The 17,922-nt window shown below is 40.5% G+C and overlaps 1 protein-coding gene across 1 annotated transcript in view; it reads left to right on the top strand.

The window, feature by feature from the left end:
* The window catches only part of scn4ab (sodium channel, voltage-gated, type IV, alpha, b), a gene marked incomplete at both ends in the record, with an annotated part of 89,588 nt that overhangs the window by 68,710 nt on the left and 2,956 nt on the right, over positions 1-17,922 (top strand). The window contains 7 exons of the mRNA XM_080724822.1: positions 772-924; positions 1,084-1,201; positions 8,943-9,228; positions 11,341-11,462; positions 12,142-12,358; positions 12,977-13,121; positions 16,086-16,163. Coding sequence (XP_080580948.1) covers positions 772-924; positions 1,084-1,201; positions 8,943-9,228; positions 11,341-11,462; positions 12,142-12,358; positions 12,977-13,121; positions 16,086-16,163 — 1,119 coding nt within the window. The remainder of the gene's footprint in view (positions 1-771; positions 925-1,083; positions 1,202-8,942; positions 9,229-11,340; positions 11,463-12,141; positions 12,359-12,976; positions 13,122-16,085; positions 16,164-17,922) is intronic.

The following is a 17,922-nucleotide window of genomic DNA, read 5'->3' as shown; positions in this document are numbered from 1 at the left end:
GATTGTCTTAAGTAGCAGTTCTTATAGAACAAGTCTATACTGTCTGATTGTCTTCAGTACCAGCTCTTATAGAACCAGTCTATACTGTCTGATTGTCTTCAGTACCAGTTCTTATAGAACCAGTCTATACTGTCTGATTGTCTTCAGTAGCAGCTCTTATAGAACCAGTCTATACTGTCTGATTGTCTTCAGTACCAGTTCTTATAGAACCAGTCTATACTGTCTGATTGTCTTCAGTACCAGTTCTTATAGAACCAGTCTATACTGTCTGATTGTCTTCAGTACCAGCTCTTATAGAACCAGTCTATACTGTCTGATTGTCTTCAGTAGCAGTTCTTATACTACCAGTCTATACTGTCTGCGACCACCGACGTGCAGCTTTCCCAAATCTAATTCAGGGTTATGCTTGCATGATGCAAGACATCGTTTTGTAGTTGAACTGGACCTTTCCGACAAAAGGTACGGTGGTCAGAGACAGTATGGACAGGCCTTTAAATTAAGGCATAAGAGCTGCTACTTAGAGATAGAACCCCCCGTATGAAAGAGCTGCTACTTAGAGATAGAACCCCCCGTATGAAAGAGCTGCTACTTAGAGATAGAACCCCCAGTATGAAAGGATTATCTCTGGCTGGAGTAACAATACCTGTCTGTCTGTCTGTCTGTCTGTCTGTCTGTCTGTCTGTCTGTCTGTCTGTCTGTCTGTATGTCTGTCTGTCTCTCTTTCTCTCTCTCTCTCCCCCCCCCCCCCCCCCCCCCCTCTCTCTCTCTCAGAATAAGTTCCAGGGTTTGGTGTTTGACTTTGTGACCCAGCAGGCGTTTGACATCTTCATCATGGTGTTGATCTGTCTCAACATGGTGACCATGATGGTGGAGACAGACGAGCAGTCAGCCGAAAAGGAAGAGATTCTGTACTGGATCAACCTGGTAATAATAATAATAATAATGATATTGATAATTATACTACTACTACTACTTATTGTTACCCTTATCATTATTATTATTACACCACAGGTGTTCATCATCGTCTTCACCTCAGAATGTTCACTGAAGCTCATCATTATTATTATTATTATTACACCACAGGTGTTCATCATCGTCTTCACCTCAGAATGTTCTCTGAAGCTCATCGCTCTGAGGCAGTATTACTTCAGTGTGGGATGGAACATCTTTGACTTTGTCGTTGTCATCCTGTCTATAGTTGGTATGTATTTATATTATTATTATTATTATTATTAGTTGGTATGTATTTATTGGTTGATTGAGGATTGAGGAAGAAATGCCATGGTGTCATAGTAGTGCTATCACAGTCGTGTCTTCACCTATAACTTTACCTATCTGTGTAAAACTTTGTATGCACTGTCCCTATAAGCCAGGGATGTCAAACCAGAGGAAAATGTTTACTAGAAAAGAACATTTCTAAGACATTTTAAGTGTGCCTGCAGCTCGCTAAGTCTGTGCAACCTTCTGTAGCGGTTGGTGTTAGCATTAGCGTTACATTTTTTAACATTAGCATTTTTTGCATAAGCTTTAACATCATGGTTCTTCATATGACACCACCCACATGTCTGTACGACAAACGGATCACGAGATAAAGGGTCACTTCCTGTTTGGTGAGGGGCACTTCCTGTTTGGCGAAATAGGCCCCAATTAAGGTTAAGGACTCTTAATCAAGTCATTTGATGACACCCACGCGTCTGTACGACAAACAATTCATGAGATATAGGGTGACTTCCTGTTTGGTGAGGGGCACTTCCTGTTTGGCAAAATAGGCCCCAATTAAGGTTAAGGACTCTTAATCAAGTCATTTCACACCAGCCGCGCGTCTGCACGACAAACGGTTCACGAGATAAAGGGTCACTTCCTGTTTGGCAAGGGGCACTTCCTGTTTGGCGAAATAGGCCCTAATTAAGGTTAAGGACTCTTATTCTTGTCATTTGACGCAACCCGCGCATCTGTACGACAAATGGTTCACAAGATCACTTCACTTCCTGTTTGGTGAGGGGCACTTCCTGTTTGGCGAAATAGGCCCCAATTAAGGTTAAGGACTCTTAATCAAGTCATTTGATGCCATCTACGTGTCTGTACGACAAACGGTTCACGAGGTAAAGGGTAACTTCCTGTTTGGTGAGGGGCACTTCCTGTTTGGCGAAATAGGCCCCAATTAAGGTCATGGACGATTAATGAATTAAAGCTGCAAGCAGCGATGACCGGGCCCTCGCAGCTCTACCCACGTCACAAGGCCAGCAGCCAATCAGAAACCAAACAGGAAGTCAGCCATTTCGACTAATTAGTGGCCTTTTGGCACATTTTTGGCCGTTATCACGGGTCGCACTTTAACGACAGTTTTTTGAGAAAAATTTGTTTTGTGAGAAAAAAAAAGTTTTTTGAGAAAAAAAAAAGTTTTTTGAGAAAAAAAAAAGTTTTTTGAGAAAAAAAAATTTTTGAGAGAAAAAAAAATTTTTTGAGAAAAAAAACATTTTTGAGAAAAAAAAAATTGAAAAAAAAATTTTTTTTGAGAAAAAAAATTTTTTGAGAAAAAAAGTTTTTTGAGAAAAACATTTTTTTGAGAAAAAAAAATTTGAGAAAAAAATTTTTTTGAGAAAAAAAATATTTTTGAGAAAAAAAAAATGTATGACACCAGCCGCGAGTCTGTACGACAAACGGTTCATGAGTTATAGAGGCACTTCCTGTTTGGTGAAGGGCACTTCCTGTTTGGCGAAGGAAGCGTCAATTAAGGTTAAGGACTCTTAATCAAGTCATATGATACCAGCCACAACTCTGTACGATAAACGGGTTCATGAGATGTAGAGGCACTTCCTGTTTGGCAAAGGGCACTTCCTGTTATAGAGGGGGCGGGGCTTAATCAATTACAGCTCATCCCTATTGGCTGGAAAAAGACCAAAGTTGTGTGTACATTTTAAAGTTTAAATCACGTTGCGAGGCAAAAGTATGGTAGAGTTATGTGGCGCCAAAGTTTCTAGTTAAGTGTGCCTGCCATGCAATGGCAAAACACTTATTGTAATCCGCCATACTTAAGTCAGTAAGTAAGTAAGTAAGTCATGTTCTTGCAAATTTCTGCTCGTAATAACTGCCGCACAATTTACGCCACCCCCGCAATATATACATCAAAATGTGCGGCTCGGCCGGGAATGGTGTGCTATTACTTTTCTTTCCGATCCGCGATACGATTGCGATGTAATTCGCAAAAAACGACACCCAAAAACCCCATTGACTTAGAATGGGGGACTCCGAAAAAAAAACAGAAACTTTGGCGCCACATAACTCTGCCATACTTTTGCCTAGCAACGTGATTTAAACTTTAAAATGCACACACAACTTTGGTCTTTTTCCGGCCAATAGGGATGAGCTGTAATTGATTAAGCCCCGCCCCCTCTGTAACAGGAAGTGTCCTTCGCCAAACAGGAAGTGCCTCTATAACTCATGAACCGTTTGTCGTACAGACTCGCGGCTGGTGTCATAATTAAGTGTGCCTGCTATGCAATAGCAAAACACTTATTGTAATCCGCCATACTTAAGTAAGTCAGTAAGTCATGTTCTGGCAAATTTCGGCGCGTAATAACTGCCGCACGATTTACACCACCCCCGCAATATATACATCAAAACGTGCGGCTCGGCCGGGAATGGGGTGCTATTACTTTTCTTTCCGATCCGCGTTACCATGGCGACGTAATTCGCAAAAAACGACGCCCAAAAACCCCATTGACTTAGAATGGGGGACTCCGAAAAAAACCCAGAAACTTTGGCGCCACATAACTCTGCCATACTTTTGCCTAGCAACGTGATTTAAACTTTAAAATGCACACACAACTTTGGTCTTTTTCCGGCCAATAGGGATGAGCTGTAATTGATTAAGCCCCGCCCCCTCTGTATTCCTATTGGCTGGCTTTTAAACAGCCACTACTCCAGTTCACAGCATGGTACCGTCTTGAAACTTGGTGTCTGGACTTAAACGGCCAATAGGGACTTATTACTTAAGCCCCGCCCCTCTTAAGCCACGCCCCTATCTTCCTATTGGCTTAGCTTTAAACAGCTTTATCTCCAGTTTGCAGCATGGTACCGTCTCGAAACTTGCTGTGTGTACTTAGATGGCCAATAGGGATGAGCTGTAATTGATTAAGCCCCGCCCCCTCTGTAACAGGAAGTGCCCTTCGCCAAACAGGAAGTGCCTCTACATCTCATGAACCGTTTGTCGTACAGACGCGCATATTGCGTCATATGACTTGATTAAGAGTCCTTGACCTTAATTGGGGCCTATTTCGCCAAACAGGAAGTGCCCCTCACCAAACAGGAAGTGACCCTTTACCTCGTGAACCGTTTGTCGTACAGACGCATGGATGGCATCAAATGACTTGATTAAAAGTCCTTAACCTTAATTGGGGCCTATTTCGCCAAACAGGAAGTGCCCCTCACCAAACAGGAAGTGACCCTTTACCTCGTGAACCGTTTGTCGTACAGACGCGTGGATGGCATCAAATGACTTGATTAAGAGTCCTTAACCTTAATTGGGGCCTATTTCGCCAAACAGGAAGTGCCCCTCACCAAACAGGAAGTGACCCTTGATCTCGTGAACCGTTTGTCGTACAGATGCGCGGGTTGCGTCAAATGACAAGTTTAAGAGTCCTTAACCTTAATTGGGGCCTATTTCGCCAAACAGGAAGTGCCTCTCACCAAACAGGAAGTGACCCTTGATCTCGTGAACCGTTTGTCGTAGAGACGCGCGGGTTGCGTCAAATGACTTGATTACGAGTCCTTAACCTTAATTGGGGCCTAGTTCGCCAAACAGGAAGTGCCCCTCACCAAACAGGAAGTGACCCTTTATCGCGTGAACCGTTTGTCGTACAGACATGTGGGTGGTGTCATATGAAGAACCATAATGTTAAAGCTTATGCAAAAAATGGTAATGTTAAAAAATGTAACGCTAATGCTAACACCAACCGCTACACAAGGTTGCACAGACTTAGCGAGCTGCAGGCACACTTAACATTTCTTAGAAATTTTCTTTTCTAGTTTTATTTGTTTCTCAAAAAAAAAAAATCTCAAATAATTTTTTCTCAAAATGTTTTTTTTCTCAAAAATTTTTTTTTTCTCAAATTTTTTTTTCTTAAATTTTTTTTTTCTCAAAAATTTTTTTTCTCAAACTTTTTTTTCTCAAAAATGTTTTTTTCTCAATTTTTTTTTTCTCAAAAAAATTTTTTTTCTCAAATTTTTTTTTTCTCAAATTTTTTTTTTCTCAAACATTTTTTTTCCTCAAAAAACTTTTTTTGTCAAAAAACTTTTTTTTTTCTCAAAAAAAACTTTTTTTTTCACAAAACAATTTTTTCTAGAAAAAACTGTCGTTAAAGTGCGACCCGTGATAACGGCCGAAAATGCGCCAAAACGCCACTAATTAGTCGAAATGGCTGTGGGTGGTGTCATATGAAGAACCATAATGTTAAAGCTTATGCAAAAAATGCTAATGTTAAAAAATTTAACGCTAATGCTAACACCAACCGCTACACAAGGTTGCACAGACTTAGCGAGCTGCAGGCACACTTTTTTCTTGGAAATTTACTTTTCTAGTTTTTTTTCGGAGTCCCCCATTCAAAGTCAATGGGGGTTTTTGAGCGTAGTTTTTTGCGAATTACGTTGCCATGGTAACGCGGATCGGAAAGAAAAGTAATAGCACACCATTCCCGGCCGAGCCGCACATTTTGATGTATATATTGCGGGGGTGGCGTAAATCGTGCGGCAGTTATTACGTGCCGAAATCTCCCCCATTCTAAGTCAATGGGGTTTTTGGGCGTCGTTTTTTGCGAATTACGTCGCAATGGTACCGCGGATCGGAAAGAAAAGTAATAGCACACCATTCCCGGCCGAGCCGCACGTTTTGATGTATATATTGCGGGGGTGGTGTAAATCGTGCGGCAGTTATTCCGTGCCGAAATTTGCAAGAACATTACTTCTGACTTACTGACTTAAGTATGGCGGATTACAATAAGTGTTTTGCCATTGCATTGCATGGCAGGCACACTTAATAACGTGAGGACTGCAACATTAGGATGATATCATTCAATGACTAGAGCATTTTTATTATAGGCACATTAAATGAAAGACTAATCCAACTCTGAAACACCATTTTAAATCAGTGAACAAGTTTTTACAAACAATGCATATTTAATCTACTTTGATTAAACTTGTGAAGACCAATTTTTATTATAGTCTTAACTTGACGCGTATTAGCGCCCTCCAGGTGCTGCTGCGCGTATTAGCGCCCTCTAGGTGCACCCCGCTGATGCACGTGCATCCTTTCTTGTTTACAAACAGGAAACCCCTTAATACTGCTTTTTTTCATCTGTCCTTCATAGCAGCAGGGTTAGGGTTAGTAGGGTTATGACCTGCAGCAGGGTTAGTAGGGTTATGACCTGCAGCAGGGTTAGGGTTAGTAGGGTTATGACCTGCAGTATGTGAAACTTCTTTTGTCATATTAGTCCTTCAGATTGTATTTAAACCTGTACAAATGATCTCTTTGGTCATATGATGAACACAGATCTGTCTAAATCTCTACCAAACAATGCACTCTCACAACAACACAGATCTGTCTAAATCTCTACCAAACAATGCACTCTCACAACAACACGGCATAGCTCAGGGGTAGAGAAACCGTTATTAGAGCACGAAGGGTTCCCAGTTCGAATCCGGGCTCCCCCTGAGTTAATGTCGAAGGGTCCTTGGGCAAGACTCTGAACCCCACATTGCTCCTGGTGAGCAGGTTGGTGCCTTGCATGGTTTCCTCTGCCACCGGTGTATGAATGTGTGCGTGAATGGGTGAATGTAATGCACAATCTCTGTAAAGCGCTTTGGATAAAAGCACTATATAAATGCACCATTTACCATTTAACACAGATCTATCTAAATCTCTACCAAACAATGCACTCTCACAACAACACAGATCTGTCTAAATCTCTACCAAACAATGCACTCTCACAACAACACAGATCTATCTAAATCTCTACCAAACAATGCACTCTCACAACAACACAGATCTATCTAAATCTCTACCAAACAATGCACTCTCACAGCAACACAGATCTATCTAAATCTCTACCAAACAATGCACTCTCACAACAACACAGATCTGTCTAAATCTCTACCAAACAATGCACTCTCACAACAACACAGATCTATCTAAATCTCTACCAAACAATGCACTTTCACAACAACACAGATCTATCTAAATCTCTACCAAACAATGCACTCTCACAACAACACAGATCTGTCTAAATCTCTACCAAAGAATGCACTCTCACAACAACACAGATCTGTCTAAATCTCTACCAAAAAATGCACTCTCACAACAACACAGATCTATCTAAATCTCTACCAAACAATGCACTCTCACAACAACACAGATCTATCGAAATCTCTACCAAACAATGCACTCTCACAACAACACAGATCTATCTAAATCTCTACCAAACAATGCACTCTCACAACAACACAGATCTATCTAAATCTCTACCAAACAATGCACTCTCACAACAACACAGATCTATCTAAATCTCTACCAAACAATGCACTCTCACAACAACACATATCTATCTAAATCTCTACCAAACAATGCACTCTCACAGCAACACAGATCTATCTAAATCTCTACCAAACAATGCACTCTCACAACAACACAGATCTATCTAAATCTCTACCAAACAATGCACTCTCACAACAACACAGATCTATCTAAATCTCTACCAAACAATGCACTCTCACAACAACACAGATCTATCTAAATCTCTACCAAACAATGCACTCTCACAACAACACAGATCTATCTAAATCTCTACCAAACAATGCACTCTCACAGATCTATCTAAATCTCTACCAAACAATGCACTCTCACAACAACACAGATCTGTCTAAATCTCTACCAAACAATGCACTCTCACAACAACACAGATCTGTCTAAATCTCTACCAAACAATGCACTCTCACAACAACACAGATCTATCTAAATCACTACCAAACAATGCACTCTCACAGATCTATCTAAATCTCTACCAAACAATGCACTCTCACAACAACACAGATCTGTCTAAATCTCTACCAAACAATGCACTCTCACAACAACACAGATCTGTCTAAATCTCTACCAAACAATGCACTCTCACAACAACACAGATCTATCTAAATCACTACCAAACAATGCACTCTCACAGATCTATCTAAAAACTCTCACAGCAAACATTTCCACCTGGCGGAGACACCTGAGCTCAGAAGAGCACTTTTGTAGTTATTGTTGCTGTCATTATTATTTATTATGAATTCTAAAACGGCTAGTTCCATTCCTTGATTCTGATTGGCTGGTTGCTGTGGTATATGAGACTATAACCCACACCTTGAATCAGTTTATATCAAACCCAGGTGCGTTATTTCTTTCCACAGTGTTCCACAATGCACCAATTATCTGCACCTGTATCGTTTCTGCTGCCTGGCCCGGGAACTACTTTCATGCAGAGCATACCTTATAGTGTATTATTAGTGAAATAGAACAGTTTTAATTGGTACATGTCTATGATTGTCATGTTGCCATATTGTGACCGCTTTAGAAAAGCAATAAGCCACGCAAGGTTTAATTGGTACATGTCTATGATTGTCATGTTGCCATATTGTGACCGCTTTAGAAAAGCAATAAGCCACGCAAGGCTTGTGGTTACCGGGGTAGGTTGGAAACACTCGGCTGCGCCTCGTGTTTCCCAACGCCTCTCAGCCGGTGTATACTACCCCGGTAACCACTCGCCTCTTGTGGCTTATTGCTTTATTATACTAATAAAATAATGATAATGAATCATTTATTGATTGTTTCTTTCTTCACTAGGGCTGGTTCTTTATTATACTAATAAAATAATGATAATGAATCATTTATTGATTGTTTCTTTCTTCACTAGGGCTGGTTCTTGCTGACGTCATAGAGAAGTACTTTGTCTCTCCCACCATGTTCCGAGTGATCCGATTGGCTCGTATCGGACGGGTCTTGCGTTTGATTCGCGGCGCCAAGGGGATCCGCACGCTGCTCTTCGCCCTGATGATGTCACTTCCTGCCCTCTTCAACATTGGCCTCCTCCTCTTCCTCATCATGTTCATCTTCTCCATCTTCGGCATGTCCAACTTCGCCTACGTCCGCAAGGAGGGCATGATTGACGACATGTTCAACTTTGAGACCTTCGGGAACAGGTGCGTTGGATTAAAGTTATCATCATGTTGGTTAACAGGTGGATTAAAGTTATCAACAAATCTGCACATTATAGCCACACCTGTGGGTCTATTAGAGTAATGTCAACTACATAGACACATATATATATATATATATATATATATATATGTATATGTATGTGTATATATATATATGTATGTATGTATGTATGTATGTATTTATGTATATATATATATATATGTATGTATGTATGTATGTATGTATGTATATATATATATATATATATATATATATATATATATATATATATATATATATAGCACCACGTCTTTAATCATCCCCCCTGGAACGGAGGCTTTGCGTACACCTCAGGGATGTTGTTCTTGGTGGAGGAGGCTTTGCGTACACCTCAGGGATGTTGTTCTTGGTGGAGGAGGCTTTGTGTACACCTCAGGGATGTTGTTCTTGGTGGAGGAGGCTTTGTGTACACCTCAGGGATGTTGTTCTTGGTGGAGGAGGCTTTAGTTTGCGTACACCTCAGGGATGTTGTTCTTGCTGGAGGAGGCTTTGCGTACACCTCGGGGGATGTTGTTCTTGCTGGAGGGGCAGCAGCATCTTGCAGTACGAGACATAAGAATCGTTCAGGTTGTTTTGGGCCGTTGTTCTTGGTGGAGGAGGCTTTGCGTACACCTCGGGGGATGTTTTTCTTGGTGGAGGAGGCTTTGCGTACACCTCAGGGATGTTGTTCTTGGTGGAGGAGGCTTTGCATACACCTCAGGGATGTTGTTCTTGCTGGAGGAGGCTTTGCGTACACCTCAGGGATGTTGTTCTTGGTGGAGGAGGCTTTGCGTACACCTCAGGGGATGTTGTTCTTGGTGGAGGAGGCTTTGCGTACACCTCAGGGATGTTGTTCTTGGTGGAGGAGGCTTTGCGTACACCTCAGGGGATGTTGTTCTTGCTGGAGGGGCAGCAGCATCTTGCAGTACATGACATAAGAATCGTTCAGGTTGTTTTGGGCCGAGAGCAACAGCTTCCTTATTCTCTTGTTGACGCGTACTGTCATATATTATCACATATGCATGAAGCAGTGATAGCTGAGTGGTTAGTGTCCATACTTAGGACTCTGGAGGGCCCAGAGGTCGCAGGTACGATTCCCCGCTCCAGCTATCGCTGCTCTCCTTCCCTCGCGCTCCTTGTGGGCAGCACTGTGTTCAGCTGGGTTAAGCTGAAAACTGAATTTCCCTTGTGGGATGATGTAGGTAAATTCTTCTTCTTCATATTATATTATAGTATTATATATCATTACAGTATCATCTGTCTGTTTATGATCACCACATATAGTATCATTACAGTATCATCTGCATATAGTATATATCATATTATCATACAGTATTATATATCATTACAGCATCATCTGCATATAGTATATATCATATTATCATATAGTATTATATATCATTACAGCATCCATTACAGCATCATCTGCATATAGTATATATCATATTATCATATAGTATAATATATCATTACAGCATCATCTGCATATAGTATATATCATATTATCATAGTATTATATATCATTACAGCATCATCTGCATATAGTATATATCATATTATCATATACTATTATATATCATTACAGCATCATCTGCATATAGTATATATCATATTATCATATAGTATTATATATCATTACAGCATCATCTGCATATAGTATATATCATATTATCATATAGTATTATATATCATTACAGCATCATCTGTCTGTTTATGATCACCACATATAGTATTGTATATCATATTATCATATAGTATATATCATATCATTACAGTATCATCTGCATATAGTCATATTATCATATAGTATATATCATATCATTACAGTATCATCTGCATATAGTCATATTATCATATAGCATTATATATCATTACAGCATCATCTGCATATAGTCATATTATCATATAGTATATATCATATCATTACAGTATCACCTGTTTGTTTATGATCACCACATATAGTATTGTATATCATATTATCATATAGTATTATATATCATTACAGCATCATCTGTGATCACCACATATAGTATTGTATATCATATCATATCATATAGTATTATATATCATTACAGCATCATCTGTTTGTTTATGATCACCACATCGGCGGGCTGGGATGGCCTCCTGAGCCCCATCATGAACACCTCCCCCCCCGACTGCGACCCCAACCTAGAGAACCCCGGCACAGAGGTCAAAGGTCAGTACTGACTGAAAGAGCACTTCACCTATGTTGTACCCATCTTACCCTATCTTACCCTATCTTCACATTAAGGCTGAACGATTCATCGTTTTCAAACTGAAATCACCATTTTGAAACCATGCAATAGACCATATTCACACCGCGGCCATCTTGGATCACATGACTTCCTGGGGTAGCAGCCTGCATTACAAACCATTGTGAACAATGGAGCGATGGTCCCAAAATATGAGTTCTATTCAACCAATTTCTTTTTACCAAATTGACAAATGGGCAGATGACAACATCAACATCCCCAAAATGATTAAATAGAAGAGTATTATCCACAATATTCATGGTAGTTAGGTTGCAACCTTACTGTGTACAAAGACTTGCTATCTGTGCAGTGCTTGCTCCAAATATTAACTATTTGTTGTTTTTGATTGTTTCTGATTAATATGCAAAAATCACAATACAGTAATATTAACTATATGATGGCAGAGCAAGCACTAGTCTGCATACTGTAGCAAGTCTTTGTACAGAGTAACACTGCAACCTAACTACCATGAATATTGTGGATATACCCTTCTATTTAGCATTCCCAGATGATGCCCTGTTTAGGGGAACCTCTAAATCCATATATGGCCAAGATAGCTTTTCGCCCAATAGGGGTCTTATAATAAAAATAATATATTTACAGGTAACTGTGGGAACCCTGGCTTGGGGATCATGTTCTTCTGCACCTATGTGATCGTATCCTTCCTGGTGGTGGTCAATATGTACATCGCCATCATCCTGGAGAACTTCAACGTGGCCACAGAGGAAAGCGCCGACCCGCTGTGTGAAGACGACTTCGAGATGTTCTACGAAACCTGGGAGAAGTTTGACCCGGACGCCTCACAGTTCATAGAGTACAGGTAATATATGTCTGTCTGTCTGTGTGTGTGTGTGTGTGTGTGTGTGTGTGTGTGTGTGTGTGTGTGTGTGTGTGTGTGTGTGTGTGTGTGTGTGTGTGTGTGTGTGTCTGTGTGAGTACATAGAGTACAGGTAATAATATATATATATATATATATATATATATATATATATATATATATATATAGAGAGAGAGAGAGAGAGAGAGAGAGAGAGAGAGAGAGAGAGAGAGAGTACAGGAATTAACAATTAAACAAACACGTTAGTTGCCTGCAAAATACAAGAGAATTTAGAGAATATAAGTTGCTTAACAACAAACAAAAACAAACAATAAAATAACAAAACAAAACCTCAAAATATCAATGAGTTTTTGTGAGTTTTTGTGATAATGGAAGATACAACTAAATTATGCCATCGATATTCACACTTATTCAGTGTAGTGTTGCCATCAAAACCAGTTTAAATCTATAGGTATTATTTGATCTCAATATTTGCAGTGAGCTGTCATATGTCTTTGTTTTATTGAATGAATGTATAATTATACATGTTTTATTATATTACATTGCTTTAAAACAATATACTAATAAATGCATAAATGTATTTGATTATTATACTCACAGAGAGCTGTCAGATTTCTGTGACACCTTGAAGGATCCGTTGAGAATTCCCAAACCAAACACCATCAAATTGATTCATATGGATTTACCTCTCGTACCAGGAGACAAAATACACTGTCTGGATATACTGCTGGCTTTGACTACTGAGGTACTATATGTATACGTTACTTATATTAGTAATGCTACTGAGGTACTTTATGTATACGTTACTTATATTAGTAATGCTACTGAGGTACTTTATGTATACGTTACTTATATTAGTAATGCTACTGAGGTACTATATGTATGCGTTACTTATATTAGTAATGCTAGTAATGATACTGCTGTCTCGATATACTGCTGGCTTTGACTACTGAGGTACTTTATGTATACGTTACTTATATTAGTAATGCTACTGAGGTACTTTATGTATACGTTACTTATATTAGTAATGCTAGTAATGCTACTGCTGTCTGGATATACTGCTGGCTTTGACTACTGAGGTACTTTATGTATACGTTACTTATATTAGTAATGCTACTGTGGTACTTTATGTATACGTTACTTATATTAGTAATGCTACTACTACTACTTCTACTGCTACTACTACTACTACTACTACTGCTGCTGCTGCTGCTGCTACTGCTGTCTGGACATCCTGCTGGCTTTGACTACTGAGGTATATAGATATTAGTTATGTTACTACTACTACTACTACTACTACTACTACTACTACTTCTACATATTACTCCAGTCTTAGTGTCGCTACACTGGCTCCAAGTTGTTTTTAGGATTGATTTTAAAATTATTTTAATTGTTTATAAAGCTCTAAATGGTCTGGCACCTTCGTACCTCTATGACTGCCTGCATAGATACGTTCCAAACCGCCCACTCAGGTCTTCTAGTGCAGACCTACTCGGTGTGTATCTATCTAGGTCGTCCTCAGACGAGCCCTCCATCGCTGTTTCCAGTCATCTCGGTTCTCCATACATCTGGCCAGCTCATTGGTGTTCTGTGTCCCTACGTCTTCCTTGAGTACGTCCACGTATGTTTTTGTGGGACGTCCTCGCGACCGGTGCCCATGTGTTGGCTCCCACAGTACCAATTTGCTGGCTGGAAGCTCCTGGTGTCTTTGGCAGTGTCCTGCTAGTCTCATTCTTCTGGTGGCAATTTTCTCGCTTACCTTTGGAATTCCCTCATACAGGCTCCTGTTTGTAACATGTGCACTCCTGTTGATGTTGAGTACTGCACGCAACATTCTAGTGTAGCACCCGTCTAGAGACTTCTGCAGGGTTGGCTTCAGGGTCCAGCATTCACTGCCATAGAGGAGAACAGACTCCACCGTTGCAAAGAAGAAGCTAAGTTTGATTTGGCGGGGGAGGTTAGAGTTCCATACACTGTTCATGCCGTTCAGGGCCCTCCAAGCGAGTGCCTTCCTTACTTTAAGGTCTTTCTCAGTTGAGTCGACCCATGCGCCCAGGTACTTGAAGTCCTTGACTTCCTTCAACACAGCTCCTTCTGTTGTTGTCAGAGGTGAGTGATCAGGTAGGTTATAGGTGATAACCTCAGTTTTCTTAGCATTTAGCCTGAGACCAACTTTGGCACACTCTATCTCCACCCTGTTCAGGAGTTCTTGTGCTTGTTCCATGCTGTCGGAGAGCAGGCTGATGTCGTCCGCATAGTCCAGGTCTGTCAGAACTACTGCGGGATGCCGCCTTGACCTCCTTGGTGTTAGCGTGAAGCCAAGCTCTTGTTCTCGTCCCCCTATGGCTTTCCTGAGCGCATAATCTAGAACTATGATGAAGAGGTAGGGGGCTAGGGTGTCTCCTTGCATTACACCAGCTCGGATGTCAAACACCTCACTGCTGCCATCTGGGGTCACCACTTTGGCCCTTGTTTTTGCGTACATGGTCTCGATAGCCCGGAGAATGTTGGGAGGGACATTGTAGGCCTCAAGGATCTTCACCATCTTGCTTCTGTGGATAGAATCAAAAGCCTTTTTGAAGTCAATGAAGCACACATTACAGCTGCTAGGTTGTCCTTTTTCACCTCCTCTATTAATCTCCTTAATGCCAGGATCTGTGCTACGGTTGTTCTCTCCTCTCGAAAACCATTTTGGTTCTCTCTCAGGTGAGGGTCGATGGCATGCCGTATCCTGTTCAGTATCATTCGGTTGAAGACCTTAGCAGTGATACATGTCAGGCTGATGCCTCTGTAGTTGTCTGGCTTTGAGAGGTCTCCAGCTTTAGGCACCGGGATGATGTTAGACAGAGACCATATTTCAGGTTGCTTGTTGTGCTGTAGAGCATTGTTGCAAAAGTCTAGGATGAGGTTGTCTAGGTCGCAGTTCTTCAAGACCTCTGGGGGTATGCCATCCGGCCCAGCACTTTTTCCCTCTCTCAGGGTGGATTTTGCCCTGGCGAGCTCGCTGATTGTGAAGGGTCCATCGTCGATGTTCAGGCGATGTACTCGGTGTGCCTACAATGACATATACAAAATATGGTGAAGCAGCTTTCTGCTTCTACGGACCGACAGCTTGGAATAAACTCCCACTACACCTAAGACAGGCAGCCTCTGTGGATAGCTTTAAAGCACAGCTCAAGACCTATTTCTTTACTCTTGCTTTTAGCTGAATTTTTAAATCCCTTTGATGCTATTGCCGTCCACACTGTTCTGAAATTGTTCTTCAATGTTTTATGTTTTTATTTTTCTGCTTCATTGTATTCATGTGTATTTTTTCCTGTTAAGCACTTGTGCTTCATCTTCTGCTCTGTAAAGCTTTGAGCTGCATTTAATGTCATGAAAGGTGCTATACAAATAAAGTTGTATTATTATTACTACTGCTGCTACTGCTACTGCTACTGCTGTCTGGACATACTGCTGGCTTTGACTACTGATGTATGTATATATTAGTTATGTTACTGCTGCTGCTACTACTACTACTACTACTACTACTACTACTACTACTACTACTACTACTATGCTGTCTGGAAATACTGCTGGCATTGACTACTGAGGTAACATATGCAAAGGTTACTTCTATTGCTACCACCACTACTTCTTTACTACTACTATTCCTACTACTACTAAAACTCAACAAAACGTTCGGCTATACTGTGTTCTTACCTTGTAGGTTCTGGGGGAATCAGGAGAGATGGACGCTCTCAAGGTGCAAATGGAAGAGAAGTTCATGGCAAACAACCCGTCCAAGGTTTGTTTTTTTATCTTATGCTGATGATATATAAATGCATGGCCAACTAACCCTCTAAGGTTCACCGTGTATTACGTTTTTTTAATATAATTTTGTAATTATAAAGTTACATTTTGCAATGTTTAAGTCTATGAAGTAACCACTTAAATTATGAAATCAAAGTCCCAGATAGATAGATAGATAGATAGATAGATAGTAGTCAGGTCCCTTATGCTTTGATTTATACTTTTGTTGGATTTTTGTGAAGATTTGCAAAACTATACATTTTTGGAAAGGTTATTGCCTAAGGAATCAGAAAATCAATGTTTCCATTTGCCCAGATGTGTTTATGGTGGCCATATTGGAAGTTACAAAATGGCCACCATAAAATTACGTTTTGTAATATCTCAGCCTCTAAATAAGCTGGAAGATTGATTTTAACTGCTAAACCTACATTTTCAGGGTCAAGGAATCCAATGGTGGTAGTTATAAAGCTCAAATAATTACAACATTAACCCTTAGATGCATGACTGGGTCCAAAACGGCCTGGCGTGGTTGTTTTCTTGCATTATTATTATTAATATTATTATTATTTCTGAAGATTTGCAAAACGATACATTTTTGGAAAGGATATTGTCTAAGGAATCAGAAAATACATTTTCCCATTTGCCCAGATGTCTGCGGCGGCCATATTGGAATTGACAAAATGGCCGCTGTAAAATTTATGTTTTGTAATATCTTGACTTAAATAACATGGAACATTGATCTCATGGCTAAACCTACAGTTTAATGGTCAAGGAATCCAATGGTTCAAGTTATCATTCATTATTTTGTAACATCCCATTTAAATGCATAATCCACCATATGGGTAAAAAATGGCACAGCTCAGGCAGTCAGTCAGATAACTCTTGAGTTAATTTTTATTGAGATGTATTTTAGTAGTGAACTTTGGATGTTTGTGTAACCATTTTGAACATCATGACATGTGTAATCATATACAGTTTCTAGCATCATCATAATCATTTTCATCACTTCAGATTTACACTTGTCCAATGAGTGGTTGGTGCAAGCTTGCCACCATTGGTGTGTGAATGTGGGAAGTGAGGACGCTGGCGTCGAATGTTCGCCGCTTCACTTCCCAATGTATGAATGAATGAACCATTGTAAAGCACTTTGAGCACTTGGAAAAGCGCTATAAAAATGCAATTCATTATTATTATCATTTGTATTGGACCATCTCAAGGATGGCCTTTGGGTCTGGGAGGACTTCTGAGGTCGTTGGTTTCAGCATGCCAATCAAGTGTTTGAAATACCCATTTCGCAGGGGATCCAGCTGTGGATCCTTCAGTGTAATGGCTGCTTATGTCCATGCCCTTGTTTGGACATGGACCCTGAAGATGCTCTGCTTCAGAGCTCCAGGTGTTTGCAGAACAGATGCCATGGCATTGCAGGGATTGTCTTGATGGTGATGCATATACAAAGGACTCCAGTGTTGACAGCATGTCTTCCATACTTTCAGCTTCATCCAGTCTGCAGAGCATTGTTAACATCTTCATCTGTTTTGAGGTAGACAGGGAAATCTCGCTCTTTCGACAACGCAACATTTCGACAACGGAGCGTCGGCAGGATATTGCCTCACCCCACGGAGGTTAGGGTTTGGGTTAGGTTTGGTTGTCGAAAAGATGACATGAAGAAACAGTGACATGCTCCCAAGGTAGACTCTGCAGCTAGGTTGCCTTGCCTATACAGGAGAACCTCCCTGTGTGACAGGGAGCGTGTC

The sequence above is a fragment of the Nannobrachium achirus genome (genome assembly GCF_963921795.1).
Source record: "Nannobrachium achirus genome assembly, chromosome: 4".
NCBI classification, from domain to species: Eukaryota; Metazoa; Chordata; class Actinopteri; order Myctophiformes; family Myctophidae; genus Nannobrachium; species Nannobrachium achirus.
This window is presented reverse-complemented; position numbering and strand designations above follow the sequence as displayed.